Raw genomic sequence first — 27,528 nt, 5'->3', positions numbered from 1 at the left:
CCCCTTTGCCAGACTTCCCGCATTCGCATACGAGGGCAGGAATTGTCTTCTCTGGATGGACTGTGTCCTCCTCACGGTGTGGTTTCGTGTTCCGGCCCCATCCAGGGTGCTCCCTCTGGGTATCCTCTTCCAGGCAGTACCTCTGGTAAGCATGGCTCCAGCACTGACCAGCCCACACCAGGTTCGGGTGGACGAGTGGAGAGTGAGCGGAATAGCCATCTTCCCTGCTGTCCAGCTGTCTAGCACGTTCAGCAGACTGCTGAGCACATTCCTTTCCTCATGGTTGTGTCACAGCCCCGGCCAAGAGTCAGAGCCTCAGGTTTCCCTTGCTAGCTGTGTTCTACCACGTCCTCTCCATCTTGTTGCCTGAGGGGGGGGGGGGGGGGGGGAGGAACTTGTGCCATAGTTAGTGAATTTTCTAGAGGCACAAGCGGGACCTGATTTATTTCTCCGAGTCAGTTTCATCTCGAGTCTGGCCCTACCTGGTTCATCTCCCTTAAGATCATCCCTTTAAGGGAACCTGCCCACTGCGGAGTATTCTTTCAAGGAACTTTCCAGGCTGTCCCTCATGAACTTGTCCACTCACGCTGTCTCCCTCCGCTGACCTACACAGCTCACAAGACCTTAGCCCTGGCAGAGCTCCTGCCCTTCCTCTTGCTTTTGGGAGACCTAATCAGCACTGCCTGCGAAGGGTTTTTCATCAGTTGCCGACTTGTCTAAATGCCTGGCATTCATCTGTATCCCTCTACTGGGGAAATTTGGAACTCCTTACACTCCTTATCAGATGCTTTGCTGAAGGCCAAATATTCTGTGCCTGTGATATTTCTAAATCCACCGGTTGGGGAACCCTGCTTTGCAAGTCTTCTCAGTTCTGGGCATTATCTTTGGTGTGAGAGCTACATAGGTAGATGAGACGGGGTCCTTGCCTCTGACGAGCTAACGTTCTGGTTTGTAGGGCGAGCGAGTGATTTCAGTACAGGCTTATAAGCGCCCACAAGGAGGTGTATACAGAGTGCTACAGGGCCTGTGTCAGGGAGAGCTTCACAGAGGATACTTGGGTTGAGTCCTGAAGGATGAGCAGGAGTTTTGAGAAGAAGAAAGAAAGGCAGAAAATAGAACCACTGTACGACCCAGCAATTGCACTACTAGGTATTTATCCAAAGGATACAAAAATGCTGATCCAAAGGGACACATGCACCCCAATGTTTACAGCAGCACTATCAACAATAGCCAAATTATGAAAGAACCCAAATGTCCGTCGGCTGATAAATGGATAAAGAAGATGTGTGTGTGTGTGTGTGTGTGTGTGTGTGTGTGTGTGTGTGTGTGTGTGTATACACCCCTCCCCCCCACACACATACTCTGGAATACTACTCAGCAATCAAAAAGAATGGAATCTTGCCATTTGCAACAACGTGGATTTAACTAGAATGTATTATGCTAAGTGAAATAAGTCGGTCAGAGAAAGACAAGTATCAGATTTCACTCACATGTGGAATTTAAGAAACAAAACATGAACACAGGGCAAGGGAAGGAAAACTAAGATAAAAACAGAGAGGTATACAAACCGTAAGAGACTCTTAAATACAGAGAACAAACAGGGTTGCTAGAGGGGAGGGGGGAGGGGGGGATGGGCATCAAGGAGGGCACCTGTTGGGAGGAGCTCTGGGTGTTACACAGAGGGGATGGGTCGCTGGGTCCTAGCCCTGAAACCGGTACTAACTTGAATTTAAACTTAAAAACAATTTTTAATTGTTAACTAACTTGAATTTAAACTTAAACATTCCAGCTGGAGGGAGCCTCATGTGTAGGAAGAGGCAGGTATACAGGGCTTCTCTGCTCAGTGCCCGATGGCTGCCCGGTCGGGCGGGTGTGGGACGTGGCTCTGGCCGAGGCTGAGCAGCAGACAGGAGCCCCATCACGAGGGCCTTGGGTGCTGAGCCAAGGGCGCAGACTTCCCCCACTAGGCAGTTGAGACACTGCCTCGGTCTGTGCAGGGGAGCGTCTAGAGCAGGTGGGAGATCCGGGCTGCTGGCTGGACAGGCAGCGCAGACGGGCAGAAGGCGCTGAGGCGCGTCGACCAGTTGTGAGGCTGTGGGCGGCGTCTTGTCCGCACCTGATTTCACTGCCTCCTCAGCCTCCTGTCCAGAAGCCCACGAAGGTAACAGATAAAAGCCGACCACAGCCGTTCAGAGGCCAGAGTTCGGCTGATGGGTGTGTCAGAAGCCGGAGAACAGAGGAGTCAGGGATTCTCTGTATGCCTCGTACCGCGGGGCCTAACGGAGAGGCCTGTCCTGCCCCGGGGACAGCTCGTGCGCACTCCAGCCTCCGAAGCCCAAGGTCACAGGGCCACACTGGGCCAGGAGGAGGCTCTGCTGAGCCTGGGGTGCTGGAGCTGCGCTGACAGACGGACCAACGGCTCTGCTCAGAGGGGCACCACCGCATCTGGGAGCGGCTGGAGCCCTGCCTCCGGCCCCCCACTCCCTGCTGCCTCTTCATTCTTTCCTTTCTGCCTCCACCGGGAAACCCAAGACTGCGAGCCAAGGAGGCGGGCAGAGACGTGGGATTTTCTGCCGCGTCGTGGGATTTTCTGCCGCGTCGTGAGGAGGGGCAGCGGCCTAGGGAGTGTGGGACCGGCCATTCACGTGTCACGACCGCACAGCACGCCAGTTCTCACGTTCGGTTAGAGGACGGGCGAGGGCCAGTCAAGGGTCCACCCCGGGCGGCCAAGCCAGGCCTGCCTGCTGGCAGCGCCCTCGGAGCCCCGCGTCTGCTCCCCGGATCCCAGGAGGGCCACTCACGCCGAGGGCCTGGCCGAGGGGCGCAAGGGAGATTTCTGTGGCGCCCTCTGCTGCAGGCTCTCGGCCTGGGCTTGTATCACTTCCGTCCAAGGACAAACGAACAGGGTAAAGAAGTGGGTGCCTGTAAAAAGCTGCCAAATAATGGTCGGGGAAAGAACAGCCTCAGAGACTGAGAACATGACTCGCCACGAGCAATTCGCAGAACCTTTCAGAAGACGTATGCCTGGTGCACTCAGAAGAAACGAGGAACTATTCTTTTGTGCCCCGGGAGCAGGGCTCTGTAATGAAAGGGAAGATTTTATGAAGGGAAGTGAAGGAACTAAAGCTGGGCGTGGAAACCCAGCGTGCATTAGCGGAATTAAATCCGTGTGGAGTGCCGGACTCCCCCTGGTCTGCGGCTCATGGTTACCGTCGTAAATGCCATTTTCAATCTGAGATTCATTCCACGTGGCAGAGAGAACAGTGGCGAAGTACGAGTAATGGAGTTGTACTTTTGTCAAATTTAACTCCTCAAAGGGCTTAGCTGTATTCTTACGTTAAGCCTACTCTTTCCCGATAATAGAATTTCTAGCGTTGAACTGGGCCTGTGGCTGCCTAGAAAATACGTGCATTCCCAAGCTTTTCCTGCGGCTGGCCAGTGGGAATGCCATGTGCATCCTCTGGAAAGTATCCTTCGAGGGAGAGCGCGTGCCCTTCTTCCTGCCGTCAGGAATGTGGAGTCTATGGCCCGAGCGCAGCATCTGTCTTGGATCATGAGGAGGGAACCGTGTGTAGGCGGTAATAGGGACACCTCGACAGAAGGAGCCAGCTGTCCAGTGCCACAGCGAGCCATCACAGCCTTGGACTGCCTACCTCCACACATCTTTTACTCGGGAGAAGACTCGTGTTGGAGTTTTCTCTTCCGCATAATCCAGTAAAATCCTAGTGATGCACCAGCTAGCCTGGTTTTGAGAGCCTCCCAGGGTGCTTGCTTGGTGTTTCAGAAGCTCGTGCTATAGACTCATGCTCTCTCTTTTTCCTGAGTTCTTGAGACCTGCCTTACTAATGTCTGGGTGTAAACGATTGTGTCAAGTCGTTTCTTTCTTCATTTTCCGGAATTCTAATGTCAAGGGTGTTATTTTTCAACCCAGGTTCCTTGACGTTTCTATTTTCTAATCAGTTCTTCCTCCTTGTGGACCAGAAAAAGGCAAGAGTGCACGTATTTCATACAGTGTTAGCCCTCCTCGGCAGGTGTCAGCTTTCTTCCAGGTAAACGTGGTCTTCCCTTCTGCTTTGTCCTGAGCCCGTGCCCACCCTCGTTCCTGCATCCGGAGTAGGTTCCAGAACTACTTCCTGACTTCATCTGTACATTTACCTGCTTGCTATTTCTACCACTCACGTCCCTGTTTTTCTTCTAAAAAGGTGACAGCCAGTTTGAGATGCCTGGCTACATACTTAAATTTGCCTTTTCTTTCTTGAAATCTTTGTGACGAGACAGAAATAGGAACACGAGTACAGTGTCCTAAGAAGTCACGAAATACCATTTGTGAGTGCCTGTCTGTCCCTGTGTAAGATGAGTGATAGGTCAGTAGTATCCCAGTTTTTTTTTTTTAGTGTTTTTTTTTCAACGTTTATTTATTTTTGGGACAGAGAGAGACAGAGCATGAACGGGCGAGGGGCAGAGAGAGAGGGAGACACAGAATCGGAAACAGGCTCCAGGCCCTGAGCCATCAGCCCAGAGCCCGACGCGGGGCTCGAACTCCCGGACCGCGAGATCGTGACCTGGCTGAAGTCGGACGCTTAACCGACCGCGCCACCCAGGCGCCCCATGAGTATCCCAGTTTTGAGAGGTGACCTGGCCTTGCCCGTGTGAGTGTCTGCTGTGCCGTCACCCTTCCAGGCTTCTCCAGCCGTTCCATGGCCCCCTCTTCAGGAAGGCGAGCATGGCTGTTCTCCAGGCGGGGAGACCGCGGTGGGACCGGCGACCGGCACCCGGGTGGCAGACCCTGTGGTGACCTGTCGAGGGGCTCTTCCGATAGAGCAGCCGTGTGGCGCCATTACAGTTGGCCTGCTCTGGAGCGGACAGGCAGATGGAAGCTGGAGGAACAGAGCGGGCACTGCTAAAAGCAGAAATGTTGAGAGGTGCGAGCCACACGGCCCCCGAGAGAGACTGGCTTGTCCCTAGAGCTGCGTGTCCATCCCTGAGCCACTCCGTACCCACGTGCAGTCTGCATCTGAGGTTGGGCTCAGCCTCCTCAGCCTCAGTTCCTTGAGAAAATGAGGCCCCGGGGCCCTGGGGCAGGGCCGTGCAAGAGGGGACACGGCCACACCGTTCACTTCTGTATCGTCTCTGGCCGCTTTTGTGCCACAGGGGCAGTGTGGAGTGGTTGTGACAGAGTCTGCGTGGCTCACAGAGCCTAAGATACTTGCCATCTGGCCCTTTGCAGAAAAAGTTTGCCAAACCGAGGTATCCGCTGTGTATGCCTGATTAACGTCTCTGATGCTCCTGGAACGGCTACATTATGGGGCATCGTTGGGAGAATTGAGAAAGTCACTCGAGTGGTTTTCTGTGTTCTGTGACCCGAGAGTGGTTCTGTTTTGTGAGCCAATGGAACGAGGTCCTGCAGTAAGTCGTGGCCGTTCTGTGTCCCATCCTGCCCACGTTCTCTAGGAGGTCACCACGCCCGTGACGGGGCTGGGGCCGCGTGGGAACGGTCCGCTCTTCTGCTGAAGCCCCCGTCTGCTGTGAGTGTCTTCCTCCCAGCCCGGGGCCGCGTCCCCTCTGCCTGTGGCATCACGGCTCTTCTCCAGGGTCCTGCGTCCCCCAGGGTAGGGGAGCTCAGGGCTGGGGCACAGCCCAGCGCCTTCTCTCCTGGGCACGTTCATTCCACCCCGTCGTCTCCTCTCCTGGCTGGGGGTGCATCCCAGGGAGGCTGCTTCTCCAGGAGGGGTGAGTGGGTCCTCCAGGGAGCCTTTTACTCTGGGGGGGGGGCGGTTTTGGTGGAGCAGCGTCCCCTACTCTTCCTGACCAGTCCTCCATTCTTCTCTGTCTCTTCTTTCTGACGGATTCGGAGATCCTGCTACTTCTGAATTCTGCGGCTACCACTCTTGCCCACACTGTAGCTAGGAACTCTCTGGAGGATGTAGGGAGCGGGCCTTTGGGCTTCGTCCCCACCGTAACCGCGGCTGTCAGTGTGTGGTAACACACATGTACTCGCGTGTCCCTTTGATGGCAAGAGACCGATAACCCCTGTCACATAAGCCCGAGGTAGGGAACGTTCTCCACCTGAGACACTCAGGTTGACAAAGGTCAGAGCGAGTAGCAGGCACGCCGTCTCTAGCAGCTGTTATGTTTGTCCTGCGTGAGCGTTAGGGTTACTCGTCCACGGAGTAGGGGCCTGTCCCCTTGAGGGAGGAAGATTGAGTAGCCAAGAACGGAAATCCAGAATGTGGCCTGCTCCCTCTTCTGCCTCCCCCCAGCTTTGATCGTTCTTCCAAAATTTAAGGGTATTTTTTTTTAAGAAGTACTTTACATTTTTTAAAAATTTGTTTGTTTGTTTGTTTTTTAAAGGTCTATCAGGTCATCCAAACTCTCCGAAAACACAATTATCATTGGTGTAGTACGCAGGTAAGCCGTCACCAGTTTTGATGTTGAAGTTCAGGTGTCTGTGTCCTGCTTGCTCTTAGCAGGGGCCTAACAGCTTGTAGGCTGTGACAGGTGTGACCTTTTTGGCCTTTTCTTTCCTTCTTACTGTCTTTACCTCGCCAGTTACCTCCACGGAGGGACTTTCTGCTCTCGTGGAAGGTTTTGTGATTTGGGACTGCCGTTCACTTTAGAAATAGGCAGACCATGAGAGAGTTCCATTGCTCAAAGTATGAATGTTACCAGGGACATCTCCCGAGGGCCTTCTAACTCCCAAGTATTTATGAAGATTTGATTCATACGTACATGGGAGAAATCTTGTATTTCATCCTGAAATTGAAGGTAAGGAAAGAACAGAAATGTGCTGGGAGAAGGGCAGTATTCAAATAAGTGTTATTTAGCTTATATATTTTTGTAGATAGAAGAAGGAATTCTTTGTCCTTTAAACTTTTTTCCTAGAACGTTTGCGGGGGTGGGGGGGAGGGAGAAGAGGTTTTTTTTGTTTTTTTTTTAATTGGAAGTAGAAGAAAGTAGGGAAGAATTTAAGTTAAAATATTTACATATCAAATAGATACGTGGTTACTCCTGTATTCTGGCTGTCCGTGCGATCTCCGTATTTCAGACTTTATGGGATGCTGCCAGAAAGCTACCTACGAAACAAAAACAGAAAACTATTTTCAATTTTACACTTCTGATTGGTGTATTAATCTAATGCATCTAAAAGTATTTGCCATTATATGATAGTCATAGTATTATGTAAATAGTGAGTAAAAGAGGTGAGCTATTACTGCTAAAAACTGTCTCTGACCCTTGACTGTGTTCTTTTGAAGGACGGACAGAGAAGAGTCCTCTGTGATGCCCCTCATTGCTGCTGGCTTTACAAGGGTACGTACCCATTTCTTTGTTATGCAGGTATCATTCAGCCTGAGAAATTATTTTTTTTATTAAAATTTTGTTTTAATGTTTTTATTTATTTTTGAGACCTAGAGAGACAGGGCATGAGCAGGGGAGGGGCAGAGAGAGAGGGAGGCACAGAATCCGAAACAGGCTCCAGGCTCTGAGCGGTCAGCCCAGAGCCCATCGCGGAGCTTGAACCGTGACTGTGAGATCATGACCTGAGCCGAAGTCGGACGCTTAACCGACTGAGCCACCCAGGCGCCCCGAGAAATTATTTAATCTCCGTCCAGAGCCAGCAAAAGTTTTGAACTCATTTGAAGAAAAAAAAAATTTGTTGTCTTCACGCTGTTACAGTTTGGTTTAGCTTTAGAACTTGGTAATCTAATAATGTACGACGCGTTACGTTTTGTTCTCTCAAAATTGTGTCTGCTGAAGTCATCTAAACAGCATAAAATCTCCTTCAATGACCTACTCTAAATGTTACGCCATAGGATGTGCTTTGGTAATGCTGACCTGTATACATGCAACTTTAAAGGCAGTTCAAGGACTCTGGAAATGAGGCAGCCCAAACACGACTCCCTCTCCTCCCAGGCCCTGATCTGTTGGTCTCCCCTAAGCCAAAAGGCTGCTAAAGGCTTTGGTCAGCTGGTTGCCAGTGAGCCCTGGAAATCATGATGGAGAGAACTTACCTATGGCTGATCCTGGGGCAGATCTGTGGCCCAATTTTATGTCCATGAGGTAGTTAAGGCCCCCCCCCACCCCCAGGCCATGAATTTAGTTAAAGTGGTTCTAGGTGGTAGGTGGCACTTCTAGGTATTTGGCAGAAGCAAATACGGATCCCCCCCAGAGGAAGAAGAATCTTCCTCCAGCCTCAGAGAATCTCCATGAGTAACTGCCCCAGGGCCCAGGCAGCCCTCCATGCACACAGGAGGAGAGGCACTGAAAGTGAGAGCTAGTAGGGGAAAGACAGCAGAAATGGGCCCCCACGACCCACAGATACCAGAATTCTCAGACACGAATTATGAAGCAGACATGCTTAGATGTAAAGAATAAAAGACAAGACGATCTTGGAAATGTCTGCAAGGAATAGGAAACCGTAAAAAGTGACACAGCAAATTCTAAGCAGAACATAAGTAACTTTTGAGAAATGAACACATGTAACTGAAAACTTGTAAAACTTAGTGGGTCAGAAGAAGTGTTAGAACATGTAGCACAGAGATTCGGTAACAGAAGATAAGTTAGGGAAGTTAAGTGTGGAGGACAGACTGTATAGTTTAGCATATATATAACTGGGGTTCCCAAAGAACAGGAGAGAGAGAGAGAGGGGCAGAGGCAGTATTGGAAGAGAATTTTCTAGAACTGATGAAAGATTATGGTTCACAGATTCAAAAATTCCAACAAATCCGAAGTAGAATAAATAAAAAGACACATCATGGTGAAAAAACAAAACAGAGATTTTTTTTTTTTTTTTGAAAGAGAGAGCATGTGAGCAGGGGAGAGGGTGAGGGTGAGAGAGAATCTTAAGCAGGCTCCACGCTCAGCACGAGGCCCAGCACGGAATTCGAGCCCACGACCCTGGGATCATGACTTGAGCCAAAATCATGAATTGGGCACTCAACCGACTGAGCCACCCCGGTGTCACACCTGGAAAGAGACCTTAAAATCAGCCAGAGAAGAAAGATTAACTTCGGAAGAATGACGACTGTCAGCCAGCTTCTCTGCAGTGATAAACGGAAAATAGAACATACAGGAATAACCCTTGCAGAGTGATAAAGGAAAGTAACTAGCCCTAGCATGAATAGCTTCCAAAAATGCAGTTGAAATAAAGACTTTGAGCAATGTGAAAACAGAGTTTTCAACTAGCAGATCCTTACAAGAAAATGCTAAAGGGGGTGCTTCAAGCAGAGGGAAGGTGAATCCCAAGTGGAAGGCTTGCAATGCAAGAAATGAGCAGCAAGAAAATGGCGAATATGGGGTAAATCTAAGCACACATTGACTGTATAAAACAGTAATAGTGGGGCGCCTGGGTGGCGCAGTCGGTTAAGCGTCCGACTTCAGCCAGGTCACAATCTCGCGGTCCATGAGTTCGAGCACCGCGTCAGGCTCTGGGCTGATGGCTCAGAGCCTGGAGCCTGTTTCCGATTCTGTGTCTCCCTCTCTCTCTGCCCCTCCCCCGTTCATGCTCTGTCTCTCTCTGTCCCAAAAATAAATAAACGTTGAAAAAAACAAATTAAAAAAATAAAAAATAAAATAAATAAAACAGTAATAGTAATGCCTGGTCTAATGAGATATTACCGCGGGAGGACCGCAGCCTGAGAGTCCCGCCCAGACAACTCCTTGGTCACCTTGCAGGGCAAAAGGGGGTGGGCGTAAAATTGAGAGTCCTGTCCCCCCACTAGGAGCCCTGTCTGAGGCAAAGAACTGAGAAAGGACTCCACTGAGACACCAGATGAACTCGAACAAGACACTTGAGGAGCAGGGAAGATAAAGTGGAGGGAAGTGGTGGGCAGGGAACCTGCCGAGCGCGGGGTCCCGCCTACTGCTGCCCTCCATCTGCGCCTGCGTGTGCACGAACGCCGGGTAGTGTAGCTTCGCCTGTGATTCCGTAACGTGAGAAATGTCGGTGAGATCTAGATCTATGTAGGTATGCTGTTCAGGCCCAAAAGGGAACACTCAGACTGGGGTATATAATACTCTTCTAACGCAAGGGACGTACCAAAAGAAAAATTTGAACAATGGCTCAGGATTTAAATTCTCGACTGTCTAGTGAACCTAGGCATCTTCAGGGTTTGTGGGGAGGAGGTGGGGGTAAGAGCGTTCTCAGGACCTTATCTAGCAGACATGGGAGGGGGCGGGCAGTGAAAGTATTCTGAAGCTGTCGTCAGTGGGAAAGGTGCAGACTTAGAACATGCGCTCCCTGGGAGATGGTCTGTTCTGGGGGTGATCGGGATCTTGCTTTCAAATAGAGCAAAGAAATCAATGCTAGCCTTTGAGGTCAGTGGAAAGGAAGGCAGCCAGTAATAAACGGAAAGATTTAACAAGCCTTCCAAATTCACAAGAGGAAATGTGAAATTTACAGCAGCCTGGTCAGACTGGCTGACACGAGGAAGAGGAAGCCGCAGTGTGGAGCGAGTCATAAACTCGCTAGAAAGGCTAGAAGCAAGCGCGTGTGAACGGACCGTTTCTCCCGGTGAAAGGCCTTCTGGACTGGGTTACAGAAGTGCGACCATGTGACATTTATAAGACAAAGTGATGAAAGCTTAATAAGTGAACAAGGGTGGCAAGTAAATGCAGACTAAGAAAACCCCCAATACGAACATCGGATAGATGGAGTTTAACATTTTACTTTATACACGCGCCGTTTTTCTATAAAAAGCATACATTGGATTATTGTTATTGTTGCGTAGTTTTGTGGTTCCCAAGACAACTCACAAAACATACACCCATATCGGCACCTACTCCCATTCCCTCACCTCCAGTAATTCATATTAAATGGTAGGAGAACAAGTCAGCCAGTGTGAAAGGGAGTGTTCCTTTAAGTACAGAATCCCAAGTTGGAAATGATGGATCACCTCTCGCTAGTGGATCCTAGATCACGTCCTCTCAACCTACTTGGGAAAGCATTCATACAAGGAAAAAAAAAAAAACAAACTTTCCCAGCTAACTTTGAAGATACTTACACGATAACTTTTCGGGCTTCAAAGCTGGCTATCCTTTTTAGCAAGGAGCTCGGAAGCTTCTACTTTCTAGAGAAACTTGGGGGTAGATGATATACCCTGCCTTGTATTCTTTTCTTCCAGCCACCGGGAGTCCTTAAGCTTTTATGTTTGTATGAGGTCTCTTCGAAAGGGCATAGATGCACGTTGGGAATGTGTGTTTGCCGTTCTCCACAAGGAAGTACATTGGCACAGCTGTGGGCTGGAAAGAGCATCCTGGTGGAAGGTATAGGAGACCTCAGCCCTTTCTCTTCTTAATATAATCAAGTTATCATGAGGCTTGAAAATGCAGGAGTAGCTGATGCACACAGTCCCCGCCCTCTCGCCCACATACTTGGTCACTGTGTCCTCTGAAGCTTTTGCTGGAACCAGGCTTAGGTGTACATCCCTAAGCACAAAGGCTTTGAGGTAGTCACTGTAGAGGTACGTGACCTGGGAAATCAGGAGGTAGCAGCAGGCTCGCCATTTTGTAGATGACGAATTCAAGTGGACGGCCAGTCGTCAGAGACCACAGGTGAAAGCTAATCTTCCTTCAAGGAGAGCCCCCTGCCTTCACGTAACAACAGGATACCGAGGTGGCTGAGTGCCTGGTGACAGAGCAGGGCATCTAGACCTAGAGGGAAGGTGACTGCCCCAAGTCCCGTGTCTGGGGGTCAGTGATGCCGAGGCTTGAGCCAGACCTAGACCCGAAAGCCAACACCATAGTGGGATCTCCGGTATTCAGAGGGCACTCGGCTATTTTGCGGATTAGCCAGAGTTCAAGGTTTCAGGGTGGATGGAGAGCTGCTTGCTTCCTCGGTGGGACTTGGCGGCCGAGCCCCTGCTGACTAACTGAGAAGTTGGGGTGTGGCGTCTCTCAGCACTGGTTGCGCATCAGAATCCCTTGAAGAGCTTCCCCAGAGTGTCTTTCAGGTGGTGTTGGAAGAGGCCTGCCCGTTGCTATCATTTGGCAAGATTGCAGGTAATTCTAATAGGCAGCCGGGGCTTGAGAACCCCTGGGTGGGGCCCAGCAGGGCGGGTGTGACGGGCTCTGGAAAAGCGAGGTTGGGTCAGCTCAGGGGTCTGTAGGGTTTGTGGCCCAGGCGCTGGGGTCGGGCGGGGCACGAGGTAGAGATTGTCCACGGCGGTAAGGCCACCCGGCAAAGCCAGCACCTGTGCTGTGGAGGGCCATCCTTCAGTGGCTTGACTGAGCCATGGTTAGAGGTGAGTGTAGGAACACGTTGCCGGGTGGGGGTTAGCTTTGTGAGATGCAGGTGCCCAGAGAAGTGCAAGTGTGTGTTTGCTGACTGTGGGCTTGAGCGACTTTAAAGAGGACAGCATACTGTGCTTGACTAAGTGAATGTACTCTAGAAGTTAATATAAATTAGGACTTCAGTTAAATGAATTTCTTCCTTCTGCATATTCTAGCCTCTGATAGTGCCATGCAGATAACCAAAATCCTGTTTGCTCAAACAAAGCATTTTTAAGCCCGGTCTTCTTCTTCTTCTTCTTTTTTTAAAGTGTGTATATTTATTTTGAGAGAGAGAAGGAGTGAGCACATGAGCAGGGGAGGGGCAGAGAGAGAGGGAGAGAGAGAATCCCAAGTAGGCTCCATGGTGTCAGGGCAGAGCCCGATGCAGGGCTTAATCTCATAAATCGTGACATCATGACCTAAGCAGAAATCAAGAGTCAGAGGCTCAACTGATTGAGCCATTCAGGCGCCCAAGCCCTGTCTTCTTAAAAGTGAATTTGGTACCTGGGGTGCCTGGGTAGCTCACCTCTGACTCTTAATTTCAGCTCAGGTCACAGGCTCACATGGAGCCTGCTTGGGATTCTCCCTCCCTCTCTCTCTGCCCCTCGCACACACCCTCTGTCTCTTTCTCTCTCTCAAAAAACTTATTTTTTTAAAACAGCTAATTTGGTACTCAGATTTTCACCTCTCAGTTCCTGTTCATCATTAAAGATAACGTGTCTTTTTAGGTCTCAGTTACCCACGTGAGAAGTCTGTGAAAAGAATTTTTCCTGATAGTCAATAGTAACTTCAAGATGCACATTTGTTTATCCACGAAATCCCCCTTCTCTTTGTAGAGGTATGTGGAAGACCCCAGCCTCATGGCCTGTTACAACGAACTGCTACAGCTGGAGTTCGGAGAGGTGCGGTCCCAGCTGAAACTCAGGTAACTTTGCCCCTTCTGGAACGCCCACCGCACCACTCAGGGCAGCGTTGCAAGTGAGGTCTTCGGCTGTGGGCAGCTGCCTTTCGGCTCGAACTGACCTCTTGCTGAAATGGGATGGGGTGGTGGCCTGGCAACTCTCTTCATATGGACCCTTGGAGTCTGCCTGGATGTCTAATGAGCGGCCGGTCACATCAGCGATGGGAGACACATGTAAAGCCAGGGCTCCAAAAAAATAGCAAGTGAAAAAGCAGTCTACAAAGGCCTGTACTAAATTCTCTATCTACTTTTTTAAGGAAAAAAAAAAAAACTTGTAATGTATACACACACCCGACCTACTAATATTGGTTATCTCTGGCAGGTGACATGTTTTCTTCTCCACAAATAGACATTTGGAATTTGCTCTTGATAAACAGTTTTTGGTTTTTAAGTGAAAAGAGTAGAAACCTAGTTCCTTGTACAATAGGAAAAGCAAAAAAAAAATAGTAAAATTATACAAGGTTGGCAAGAAAAAAAAGTTAGCAGCTCTTTGTCAAACTAGGTTTCTTCCTTGGGTGGTCTACTGTTCTTTAATATTCCCGGGACCAAAGAGAGAGCATGAGATCACCCTGTTTGGATATGCGTAAGGCAGAGATAAGGGGTCAGGGCTTGGAGTACAAAGATCAGTAGGGCCAGCACCGGGGGCTCCACACGCAGGCAAGGAAAATACTTCATAGATGAAATGAAGTCAGGTAGCAGAGAAGTTCTGGTGAGCAGACATGTGTGAGGCTAGTGAAATGTACAAAGGAGAGGCTTATTGCCAGGTTTTGCCGGGACACTTGAGGAGGATGGCCAGGTTTAGGCCTGTTCATCCCTCTCTCGCGGACACAGACTGGCCACAGCCTTCCTGCAGTGAACTAGGCTACTGGCCTCTCAGAGAGGAAAGTGGAATTTTGGAGCAGTAGGTGGTGATAGAGCTTTGTTTCTCCAACCAGAGTGCAGAAACTGACACCCAGGGAGATGAACTGACTCAGATCCGAGATCTCACAGGCGCAGACGGCGCAGATAATCCTTAAGGTTGTGATCAGTGTTTTCAAAACCGCAATCGTTGTCTGTCCTCCATTCCTAAGTCTAACTGTAACCTCTGACCTTTTCTTCGTTGAATACCTTAGCTTAGTGAACCCAGCCATCATCTCCCCTGTGGTCCTAGACGGAAACCACCATGTCTGTTTCACAAGTCCCCAACTCCGGTCACTCACCAAGTCCTAATGATTTTGCTTCCTGAGCATCTGTGGAATAGCCTACTCATCTTCCTCTTTAGGCCACTCTCTTCTCTTACCTGGATCATTGAACCGTCAGTCTCCCTACACCTTTCTTGGCTCCTCCTTGTCCGTTCTCTACACCACAGCCACACCTAACCCTGCGTGTGCTTCGGCTCTGCACCTCCCCACTGCCTTCAAGATAAAGTCCAAACTCTAAGATATGGCTGCACAGCTCTCTGTGGTACATCCGCTGCTTACCTCTCTGTCCCCACGTGTCATCATGGCCTGCTTTGTTCTCTGCACCAGCCGACAGCCAAAGGGAGAAGTCCATTATCAAGGGCAGTATAAAAATATGAAGGGGAGTGTGGAGATGTGGGGCTAGAGAGCTAAGAGAAATAGAGACTTGTTCTGCCGGATGTTCAAATGCACTAACAAGCTGTAACAGCGCCTTTGTGTTACTGCTAGATCATTAAACTGGAATGTAAAGTGTAGAAATAGACTTGAGTATATTGAAGAATTTAGCATATGATCAACGTGGCAATTTAAGTCAACATGGAAAAGGGCAGACTTTTTAGTGAACAGAATTGTGACAACTTGTTAACGGTCTGGAAAGAAAATTAAGTTATATCTTGATCTCACACCCAACCCCAAAATAAATCCCAGTGACTTAAAGACTTGATGTTAAAAGTAGGGCCACATAAGTACTAAAAATATAAGCGAACATATGTAATTGGATGGTGAAGTTTTTTTTAATTCAGCATGGCATAAAAGCCAGATTGGGTAAAGGAGGAGAGTCAGATTAAACAACATAAAAGTGTTAAGCTGGTCTACAGTTAAAAACAAATTTTTTTTAATGTTCCATTTATTTTTGAGAGAGAGAGAGAGACAGAGTACAAGCTGGGGAGGGGCGGAGAGAGAGGGAGACACACAATCCAAAGCAGGCTCCAGGCTCTGAGCTGTCAGCACAGAGCCCAATGCAGGGCTTGAACTCGTGAACCACAAGATCATGACCTGAGCCAAAGTCGGACACTCAACTGACTGAGCCACCCAGGCACCCCAGCTTGTCCACATTTTTTTAAAAAACCTTAAATAACGTTACATTTTTAGATAAATAACATTCTGGGGAGGAAATATCTGTAACACATAGGGTGGGCAGACAGACGTTTGGCTTTACTAGTAATCACATAAATGAAAATGAGAATGATCTGTTATATTTTATTTACCAAATCTGCAAAAATTGGAAAAAGAATGTTAAAACCGAGTAGGGCTTCTCACAGATCCATTTCCTCCAAACTTGTTATATCAGAGGTGAGAACTTACTTCTCATTAAAACAAATTCTTAATAACAAATTTATTGGTGTATAATTCACAACACCACTTGATTTTTATATTTCAAAACACAAAAGCTAATTTTTATTGGCTAAGCTGCTTCGTCTTGTTTAGTGATATTTTATTAACACCAGGAACAACGCCAAAGCATTGCTCTTGTTAATTTCCTTAATGTTATCTTTGCACTTGATGAACAAGTGGGCAGTTGCTTTCTTTTTTTCATCATCTTCTGAGGCATATGAGAGAACTAAATTGAGAGCAACCTAAATGTAATCATGGGGGCATTTGTTGAATAAATTATGGTATAACTTTAAACAGAATAGTGCAGTTTGTTTTCAGCTAAAGAAGTCCCTTTAACATTTCTTGTAAGGCTGATTTAGTGCTGATGAACTTCTTTAGCTTTTTGCTTATCTGGAAAACTCTTTGTGTCTCCAACTATTCTGAATGATAGCCTTGCCGGGTAGAGTATTTTCGGGTGCAGGTTTTTCCCTTTTAGCAGTTTGAATATGTCGGGCCTGCAAAGTTTCTGCAAAAAATCTGCTGACCTTTAAGCTGAAAAGAAATGGCACTAATTAACAAGGAAACACACGAAAGTAAAAATGTTACTGGAAAAGGTAAATATACAGTAAAAGTAGCAGATTAATCACTTCTAAAGCTAGTATGAAGCTCAAAAGACAAAAGTAGTAAAATTAAGTTACAATAATTAAGGGATATATAAAATAAAACAGTGTAAAACATGACATCAAAAACAAAATGGAGGGGTTAGTAAAAATGTATTTTTGGAATATGTTCAAATTTAAGTTGCTGTCAACTTAGAATAGTTGTTAAATACATAGGACAATATATGTGAATCCTCAGAGTAACCACAAAGCAAATCGTAGAGCAAATACACAAAAGAAAATGAGAAAGAAATCTAAGCATAACATAAACTTCTCAAACCAGAAAGAAAGAGAAAGAGAAGAAAGGAACAGAGAGGAACTACAAAAACATCCAGAAAACAGTTAACAAAATGGCAGTAAGTACATACCTATCAGTAATTACTTTGAATGTAAATAGACTAAATTCTCTGATCAAAAGACATTGTGCTTGAATTAAAAATTAATTGAAGGGTGTCTGGGTGGCTCAGTTGGATAAACATCCGACTCTTAGTTTCAGCTCGGGTCATGATCTGTGGTTTGTGAGTTTGAGCCCCACATCGGGCTCCGGGCTGACAGTGCAGAGTCTGCTTGGGATTCTCTCTCTGCCCCTCTCCTACTCGTGTGTGCTCGTTCTCTCTCTCTCTCTCTCTCTCTCTCTCTCTCTCTCTCTCTCTCTCAAACTTAAAAAAATTTTTAATAAAATAAAAATAAAAACATTAAAAATTTTTAAAAAGACTCATCTGTGTGCCTGCCTACGAGAGACTCACGTCAGAAGTAAGGGCACACACAGAATGAAAGGGGAGAGATTGGAAAAGATACAAGCTGGAAACAAAAAGCTGTTGTAACTACACTCACATGAGACAAAATAGACTTTAAAATAAAGCCTGTAATGAAAGAAAAAGAAGGGCATTACCTATTGATAAAGAGGTCAACCAAGCAAGAAGATAAAACACTTATAAATATATATGCATTCAACATAGAAGCACCAAAGTATATAAAGCGAATATTAACAGATGTAAAGGGAGAAATTGACAACATAATTATAGTAGGGGGCTTTAACACCCCACTTAAATCAGTGGATAGATCATTCACACAGAGAACACAATAAGGAAATGTTGGCTTTGAACAATACTTCAGACCAGATGAAGTTAATAGATACACACAGAACGTTTGATCCAAAAAACAGGCAAGATACACATTCTTCTCAAGTGCACATGCAGCATTCTCCAGGATAGAGCATGTTAGGGCACAAAAGAAGTCTCAATACTTTCAACAGGATTGAAATCATAGCAAGCGTCTTTTCCGACTACATACAGTGGTATGAAACCAGAAATCAATTACAAGAGGAAAACTGGAAAAACCACAAAAATGTAGAGAATAAAACAACATGTTACTGAACAGCCAGTGGGCCATCAGAAATCAAAGGAGGAATTTTTTAAAATGCTCAGGATCAAATGAAAAAAGAAATACAACGTACCAAAATCTGTGGGATGTGCAGAAGTGGTTCTAAGAGGAAAGTTCCTAACAATACAAGCCTACCTCAAGAAACAAGAAAAATCTCAAACAATAACCTTCCATCTAAAGGAACGAGAAGAACAAACAAAGCTCAACGTTAGTAGAAGGAAGGAAATAATAATCAGGGCAGAATAAATAAATAGAGATTTTAAAAACTCAGTGAAACTAATAGCTGGTTCACTGAAAAGATAAAACTGGCAAACATTTAGCTGGACTCACCAGGGAAGAGAGGGCTCAAATAAATAAAATCAGAGATGAAAGGAGAACTTACAACAGACACCACAGAAACACAAACAATTATAAGAGACAACTGTGTATAGTTATATGTCAACAAATTGGAAGAAATTGATAAATTCCTAGAAGCATTAAATCTTTCAAGACTGAATCATGAAGACAGAGAAAATCCAAATAAACCAATTACTAGTAAGGGGATTGAATCAGTAATAAAAAGCTTCCCAACAACAAAAGTCCAGGGCCAGATGGCTTCACTGGTGAAATCAACCACAAATTCAAAGAACAATTAACACCAGTCCTTCTCAAACTCTTCCAAAAACAAACAAACAAACAAACAAACAAACAAACAAACAAACAAAAAAAAACCAGAAGAGGAGGGAAGTTTTCCAGACCCAATTTATGAGGCCAGCATTACCAAAACCAGACAAGGATGCCACAAAATAGTAGAATGACAGGCCAGTATTCCTGATGAACATAGATGCAAAAATCTTCAACAAAATATTAGCAAACTGAATTCAGTACATTAAAAGGATCATTGGCATTTGTTCTGGGGATATAAGGATGGTTCAACAGCTGGAAATCAATCAACATGGTATATACCACATTAACCAAGTGAAAGCTACAAATCCTGTGATCATCTCAATAGATGTAGAAAAAGCATCTGACAAAGTACAACATCGGTTCATGATAAAAACTCTCCACAAAGTGGGTATGGGGAAACATACTTTAGTGTAAGAAAGATAACAGATGACAAACTCGCAGATAACGCCATACTCAGTAGTGAAAAGCTGAAAGCTTTTCTTCTAAGATCAGGAGCAGGACGAGAACGCCCCACCCCCTCTTTTATTTAATATAGTATTAGAAGTTCTAGCCAGAGCATTTAGGCAGAAAAAGAAATAAAAGGCATCCGAATTGGAAGGGAAAAGGTAAAACTGTCACTGTTTGCACATAAAATGATACTATATGTAGAAAATCCTAAAAATGCCACCAAAGACCAATTAGAACTAATAAGTGATTCAGTAAAGTTACAGGATGCAAAATTAATATACAAAAATCCATTGCATTTCTATACACTAACAAAGAACTATCAGAAAGAAAAATAGTCCCATTTATAATTATATCAGAAAGAATAAAATACCTACGGATAAATTTGACCAAGGAGATGAAAAACCTGTGCACTGCAAACTATTAAGACATTGATAAAAGAAATTGGAGATGACACAAATAAATGGAAAAATATACCATGCTCATGGGTTGGAATAATTAATATTGTTAAAAAGCCCATACTACCCAGAGCAGTCTGCAAATTCAGGATAGTCCCTAGCAAAATTCCGATGGCATTTTTCACAGAACTAGACCAAATAATCCTAAAAGCTTATGTGAAAGCTCAAAAGACTGAATGGCCAAAGCAATCTTGAGAAAGAAAGCTGGAGGTATCATGCTTCCTGATTTCAAATGATACTGCATACCTACAGTAATCAAAACAGTATGGTACTGGAATGAAACCAGACACAGGGTCTGTGGAATAGAATAGAGATCCCAGAAATAAACCCATGTTCATCTGGTCAGTTAATCAACAAAAGAGGCTAGAATATACAGTAGGGAAAGGAAAGTTTTTAAAACAGTGGTAGGAAAACTGGACAGCTAAATGCACAAGAATGAAACTGGGCCACTGTCTCAACCATATGCAAAAATTAACTCGAAATGCATTAAAGACTTGAATGTGAGACCTGAAACCATAAAATTCACAGAAGAAAACATAGATGGCAACCTCCTTGACATTGGTTTCAGTGAGTTTTTTCTTTTTCTTTTTCTTCTTTTTCTTTTTCTTTTTTTTTTTTTTTTGTGGGGGGAGGGGGCCCTCAAACTCCAAAGGCAAGGGCAAAAAAAAGCAAAAATAAACAAATGAGACTACATCAAACTTAAAAAGCTTCTGCACAGAGAAGGAAACCATCAACAAAGTGAAAAGTCAACCTACTGAATGGGAGATACTTTCTAATCATCTATCCAATAAGAGTTAATATCCAAAATGTATAAAGAATTCATACTAACTTAAAAAAAACTGATTAAGAATTGGTCAGAGGATCATAAGAGACATTTTGTTCAAAGAAAACAGATGGCCAATAGGCACATGAGAAGGTGGTCAAGATCACTAACCCTCAATGAAATGCAAAACCGTAATGAAATGTCACCTCACACCTGTCAAAATGGCTTGTTATCAGTGTGAGGTGAGAGACTAGTAAAGAATGGGTTTAAACTTAGGTGACCATCAGCTTAATATAGAGTGCTATATGTATAAGATGCTATATGTAAACCCAATGGTAACCACAAACAAAAAACCAGTACAAATCAAAAATAGATATGCAAAAAATAAAGAGAAAGGAATCAAAGTATATCACTAAAGAAAGCAAACTGTGAAAGACGAGAGAGAAGAAAGGAGCAGAGAGCTTCAAAAACAACCTTGAAACAAGTAACAAAATGGCAATAAATCCATAATTATTTTGAATGTAAATGGACTAAATGCTCCAATGAAAAGACAGGGTGACAGAATGGATAAAAAAGCAAGACCCATCCGTATACTGCACACAAGAGACTGTTCATACCTAAAGACACCTGCAGATTGAAAGCAAAGGAATAGAAAAGCATTTACCTTAAGAGACTCTTAAAAACTGAGAATAAACTGAGGGTTGATGGAGGGTGGGAGGGAGGGGAGGATGGATGATGGGCATTGAGGAGGGCACCTGTTGGGATGAGCACTGGGTGTTGTATGGAAACCAATTTGACAATAAATTTCATATTAAAAATTTTTTTTATTTTTATTTTTAAAAAAAAATTTTTTTTTCAACGTTTATTTATTTTTGGGACAGAGAGAGGGAGACACAGAATCGGAAACAGGCTCCAGGCTCTGAGCCATCAGCCCAGAGCCTGACGCGGGGCTCGAACTCACGGACCGCGAGATCGTGACCTGGCTGAAGTCGGACGCTTAACCGACTGCGCCACCCAGGCGCCCCTAAAAAATTTTTTTAAATAAATTTAAAATAAATAAATAATTTAAAGTAAAAAAAAAACATTTATCATGCACATGGAAGTGAAAAGAAAGCCAGTGGCAATACTTACATTGGATGAAATAGACTTTAAAACAGAGATTGTAACAAGAACACAGAAGAAGACATAAAGGGGAAAATCCAACAAGAAGAAAGAATGATTGTAAATATTTATGGACCCAACATAGGAGCACCCAAATACATAAAGAAGTTAATAACAAACATAAAGGAAGTAGTTGATAGTATTACAGTAATGGTAGGGGCCTTTACTACCCCACTCACATTAATGGACAACTCATCTAAACAAAATCAACAAGGAAACAAACTTTGAATGAGACACTGGACCAGATGAATTTAATAGAGATACTCAGAACATGCCCTCCTAAAACAGCAGAATACACATGCTCTTTCAAGTGCATATGTAACATACTCAGCCTAGAATAGATCACATATTCGGCCACAAATCAAGTGTCAACAAATTCAAAAAGATGAAAGTCATACCATGCATCTTTTTCCCACCACAGCACTATGAAACTGGAAATCAACCATAAGAGAAAATCTGGAAGAATACAAATACATGGACATTCAATAACATGCTATTCATACAATGAATGGGTCAACTAAAAAATCAAAGAGGACATTAAAAAATGCATGGAGACAAATGAAAATGAAAACACAATGGTCCAAAATCTTTGGGTTCTAAAAGGGAAGTCTATAGCAATACAGGCTTACCTCAAGAAGCAAGAAAAATCTCAAATTAACCTAACCTTACACGTGAAGGAGCTACGAAAAAAAAAGAAAAAGAACAAACAAAAGCCCAAAACAGCAGAAGGAAGGAAATAATAAAGATTAGAGCAGAAATAAACAAAATAGAAACTTAAAAAAAAAAAAAAAAAAAAACTAGGAGAGCAAATCAATGAAACCAGAAGCTGGTTCTTTGAAAAGATCAACAAAATTGATAAACATTTAGCCTGACTTATCAAAAACAAACAAACAACAAAAAAAACAAAGCAAAACACACAGGAAGGACTCAAACAAAATCAGAAATGAAAGAAGAAAAAGAAAAAAAAAAAATGAAGAGGGCATATGGGTGCCTTAGTTGGTTAAGTGGCTGACTCTTGATTTCAGCTCAGGTCATGATCTCACCATTTGCAAGATCGAGCCCCATGTGAGGCTCTGCACTGACAGCATGGCGCCTGCTTGGGATTCTGTCTTTGCCCCTCTCTCTGCCTCTGCCCTGCTCATGCATTCTCTCTCTCTAAATAAATAAATAACTTTTTTTTTCTTTTTAAGTGAAGAAAGAGGAGGGGTGCCTGGGTGCTCAGTTAAGTGTCTCACTTAGGCTCAGGTCAGGATTTTGCAGTTTGTGTGATTCAAGCCCTGCGTCGGGCTCCATGCTGACAGCTCAGAGCCTGGAGCCTGCTTTGGATTCTGTGTGCCCCTCTCTCTCTGCCCTTCCCCCCCCCAAAGATAAATAAACATTTAAAAAAATTGAAGAGGAGAGGGGTGCCTGGGTGGTTCGGTCAGTTAAGCGTCCAACTTTGGCTCAGGTCATGATCTTGCAGATCATGAGTTCCAGCCCCGTGTCAGGCTCTGTGCTGACAGCTCAGGGCCTAGAGCCTGCTTTAGATTCTGTGTCTCCCTCTGTCTCTGCCCCTCCCCTGTTCATGCTTTGCGTGTGTGTGTCTCTCTCTCTCTGTCTCTCTCTCAAAAATAAATAAAAACTTAAAAATTTTTTATTTTACAATGAAGAGGAGAAATAACAACCAACACAAATACAAAGCATTATAAGAGAGTATGAAATATTATATGCCAACAAATTGGACAATCTAGAAGAGATAGACAAATTATTAGACACGTGTAGCCTCCCAGAACTGGACCAGGAGAATTAGAAAATTTGAGTAGACAGATTAGCAGTAACATTGAATCACTAGTCAAAAAACCCCCAACAAACAGAAAATCTAGGACCAAACGGCTTCACAGGTAAATTCTATGAAAACGGTGAATGCCTATTCTTCTCAAACTATTCCAAAAAATAGAAGAGAAAGGAAAGCTTCCAGATTCATTCTCTGCGCCCAGCGTTACCCTGATGCCAAAACTAGATAAAGACACCACAAAAAACAAAACAAAAAAAAACTATTAAGACAATATCTCGGTGAACGTAGATGTAAAAACTCTGAACAATATGTTAGCAAACAAAATCCAACAATACATTAAAAAAAATCATTTACCACGACCAAGTGGGATTTATCTTGAGTTACAAGGGTGGTTCAGTCTTCACAAATGCATCAATCTGATACATCATCACATCAGCAAGGGAAGGGATAAAAACCATATGGTCATTTCAGTAGATGCAGAAAAAGCATTTGCCAACATCCATTTGTGATTAAAAAAAAAAAAAACCTCCACAAATTATGTTTAGAGGGAACATACGTCAACATAATAAAGGCCATATATGAAGAAGCAAGCTAACTTCATACTCAATAGTGAAGGACTGAGAGCTTTTCCCCTAAGATCAGGAACAAGACAAGGATGTCTGCTCTTAATCACTTTTATTGCTGGAAGCCGTAGCCACAGCAGTCAGACAACAAAAAGAAATAAAGGTATCCACATTGATAAGAAGGAAGTAGGACTTTCAACTACTTGCACATGACATGATACTATATATAGACAACCCTTGAGGCTCTACCAAAAAACTACTAGAACTAATAAATGAATTCCGTAAGGTCACAGGATACAAAATCAACATAAAAAAAATCCATTGCATTTCTATACACTAATAATGAAGTAGTCAAAAGAGAAATTAAGAAAACAATTGCATTTATAATTGCACCAAAAAGAATTAAATACCTAGGAACAAACTTAACCAAGGGGTGATAGACTTATATTGAAATTTAAAACATGGATGAAAGAAATTGAAGATGACACAAATGGAAAGATATTCCATGCTCACAGATTGGAAGATCATATATTGTTAAAATATTCATACCATCCAAAGCTGTCTACAGATTTAATGCCATCCCTATCAAAATGCCAACAGCATTTTCACAGAAGATCTAGAACAAACAATCTTAAAATTTGTATGGAATCACAAAAGACCCCAAAAAGCCAAAGCAGTCTTGAAAAAGAATAAAACCGGAGGTATCACAATCCCGGATAACAAGATACACTACGGAACTGTAGTAAGCAAAACAGTGTGGTACTCGCACAAAAATAGACCTCTAGATCAGTGCAACAGAATATAGAGCCCAGAAATAAACCTATCCTTATATGGTCAGCTAATCTACAACAAAGGGGGCAAGAATACACACTGATGAAAAGACAGTCACCTCAACACCAAAAGAAAAACACATACTTAAAAAATGGGCAGAAGACACGAACAGACATTTCTCCAAAGAAGACCTACAGGGGTGCCTGGGTGGCTCAATCGGTTGAGTGTCCAACTTCAGCTCAGGTCGTAATCATGCAGTTCATGAGTTCAAGCCCCATGTCGGGCTCTATGCTGTCAGCTCAGAGCCTGGAGCCTGCTTCGGATTCTGTGTCTCCCTCTCTCTTTGCCCCTCCCCTGTGCTTTCTCTCTCTCTCTCAAAAATAAACATGAAAAAAAAATTTTTTTTAAACAAAGAAGATCTACAGATGGCCAACAGACACCTGAAAAGATGTGCAACATCACTCATCAGCAGGGAAATGCAAATCAAAACCACAATGTGGTATCACCTCACGCCTGTCAGAATGGCCAAAATAAAAAACACAGGAAACGACAAGTGTTGGCGAGGACGTGGAAAAAAAGGAACCCTCGTGCACTGTTGCTGGGAATGCAAACTGGTGTAGCCACTCTGGAAAACAGTATGGAGGTTCCTCAGAAAATTGAAAATAGAATTACCCTATGAGCCAATTATTCCACTACTGAGTATTGACCCAAAGAGTACAAAAATACTAATTAGAAAAGATATATACACTTCTGTGTTTCCTGCAGCATAATTTACAGTAGGCAAATCATGGAAGCCACCCCAGTGTCCATCGATAGGTAAATGGATAAAGATGTGGTAGCTGAGGAGGCAGCTATATCGTATGAATTTTGTATGGTGACAGATGATAACTAGACTTGCCCTGGTGATCAGTTTGCAATGGATACAAAGGTGGAATCACTGTATTTTACATGTGAAGCTAGCAGAATATTATATGTAAATTACACTTCAGTTTGAAAAGACTGAATTATTTCCAGGTACCTCTATAAAGATTATATTGTGATATGAATAGGCAATCAAAGATTATGTTGCCAAATATATAGGGAAGATGTCCTACAGACATGGATCAGGTGGTTTGTTAATAGAAATACAGCTAACCCTTGAACAACATGGGTTTGAACTGCACGGGTTCACTTATGTAGAGATTCTTTTTTCAAGAAACACAGTACTAGAAATGTATTTTCTCTTCCTTATGATCTTTTTATTTGTATTTTTTAAGTTGATTCTGAGAGAGAGAAAGAGAATCCCAGGCAGGCTCCACACTGCCAGTATGGAGCCCAATGCAGGGCTCGAACTAACCAACTGTGAGATCATGACCTGAGCTGAAATCTAGAGTCAGATGCTTAGCTGACTGAGCCACCCAGGCTCCCTTTTTTAATGATTTTTTAATAGCATTTTCTTTTCTGTAGCTTACCTTATTGTGAGGACACAGTGGATAATACATATAACATATAAAATCTGTGTTAATTGACTGGTTGTATTATCGGTAAGGCTTCTGGTCTACAGTAGGCTGTTAGTACTTAAGTTTCTGGGGAGTCAAAAGTTACGTGCAGATTTTTGACTCGACGGGGTCAGTGCCCCTAACCTCTGCCTTGTGAAAGGGTTAACGGCATGGTTATTTTTCTGGATATTGGGATGATTTTCCTGTTTATCATCTTTTTAAGTTTATAAGTTGCTGTTATTTCTTCATTCCAAATACATATTCTTTTTTACATAAAAAAGGTAAAATAAAATAATAGCTACAAATGGTTGACTGCCCCCTTTCTGCCAGGCTCTATGCAGGATTCTGGACCCTTCAGATGGGGAGGAGGGAGACTCAGGAGGTTCAGTCACACACCCAGGGTCCTGGAGCTGGTGAACGGCTGCAATCCAACCCTGGCGTGTATTCCACTCTGGTCCACTGGTCCGCACGTTGGAAGGAAAGCTCCAGTTGGGCATAGTTGTGGTCAGGTAGCAGGGTTGCTGACGTGTTTATTTTTTTCTTTTTGCTTTTCAATATTTCCCCCTTTTTTTTTCTTGGGTTAGTACTTGTTACTTTTATAATCAGATGAAAAACACATTTAAATAAGTTAATGCAGGGGCGCCTGGGTGGCGCAGTCGGTTAAGCGTCCGACTTCAGCCAGGTCACGATCTCGCGGTCCGTGAGTTCGAGCCCCGCGTCGGGCTCTGGGCTGGTGGCTCGGAGCCTGGAGCCTGTTTCCGATTCTGTGTCTCCCTCTCTCTCTGCCCCTCCCCCGTTCATGCTCTGTCTCTCTCTGTCCCAAAAATAAATAAAAACGTTGGAAAAAAAAATTTTAAATAAGTTAATGCAGTAACGCAAGATTGTGTTGCATTTTGTGGTATTTACATTGATCAGTGTTTGTTTTTTTTCCTACCCATAAAGGGCTTGTAACTCAATATTCACTGCACTGGAGAAAAGTCAAGAAGCAGTTGAAATTACAAGTGAAGACCGCGTTATACAGGTTAGTTATTTTGGAAGGTCATTTTTCTGAATTTCTGGTTTTGTTTGCTCTTATTTTAGGATTGAACTCCTCAGGTATGATTTTTTTTTTTCATTTTGAAGTTCAAGAGACCAAGTTTTCCTTAGAGGATTATCAGAACAAAATGTATAAAATGTGTAGTTTAAACTAAGCTCCCTGTAGACAAGAAAAGATACTAATGATTACTTTGGGTGCTAGAAAATATTCTAGCACGTTTGCATTTATTACTTTTCACCTTTTTGTTTGTTTGTTTGTTTGTTTGTTTAGCAAGAGGAGACTTTTATCCAGAGGGATTACCCCCGGGGGTTGGGGTGGGGGGTGTGGAGAGGAGGCTCTGACCGCAAGGTCTGCAGGTTCTTGCCTTTCTCCCTGGTCTTGAAGATAGTTTACACCTTTAGAAATTTACCAGGAACTACTCAGAATTTCTAGAACAACCTAGTAGTCACTGAACAAATGACCCGTTATTAGCAAAGTGGATTCATAAAAGCTGCTTAAGGTAACAAGACTTGCACTTTTTAGATAACAAGAGAGGGGTTATGCCGAGGAAACGCTCCCTTTGTCTGAGAATCAGCTCCACCTTGATGTTGATTCTGATTCTGAGCACTCCTGC

At 44.1% G+C, this 27,528-nt stretch overlaps 1 protein-coding gene across 2 annotated transcripts in view; it reads left to right on the top strand.

Annotated features, from left to right (window-relative positions):
• The window catches only part of PDE8A (phosphodiesterase 8A), a 160,221-nt gene that overhangs the window by 81,015 nt on the left and 51,678 nt on the right, over nt 1-27,528 (top strand). For both annotated transcript variants that reach the window (XM_040493557.1, XM_040493556.1), the window contains exons 4-7: nt 6,352-6,408; nt 7,254-7,308; nt 13,104-13,192; nt 26,822-26,900. In XM_040493557.1, the coding sequence (XP_040349491.1) occupies nt 6,352-6,408; nt 7,254-7,308; nt 13,104-13,192; nt 26,822-26,900 (280 nt within the window). The remainder of the gene's footprint in view (nt 1-6,351; nt 6,409-7,253; nt 7,309-13,103; nt 13,193-26,821; nt 26,901-27,528) is intronic.

This window comes from Herpailurus yagouaroundi, unplaced genomic scaffold (assembly GCF_014898765.1).
Source record: "Herpailurus yagouaroundi ecotype Mexico unplaced genomic scaffold, PumYag 185, whole genome shotgun sequence".
Taxonomy (NCBI): Eukaryota; Metazoa; Chordata; class Mammalia; order Carnivora; family Felidae; genus Herpailurus; species Herpailurus yagouaroundi.
Note: the sequence above shows the minus strand (reverse complement) of the source record. Positions and strands in the feature narration are given on the sequence as shown.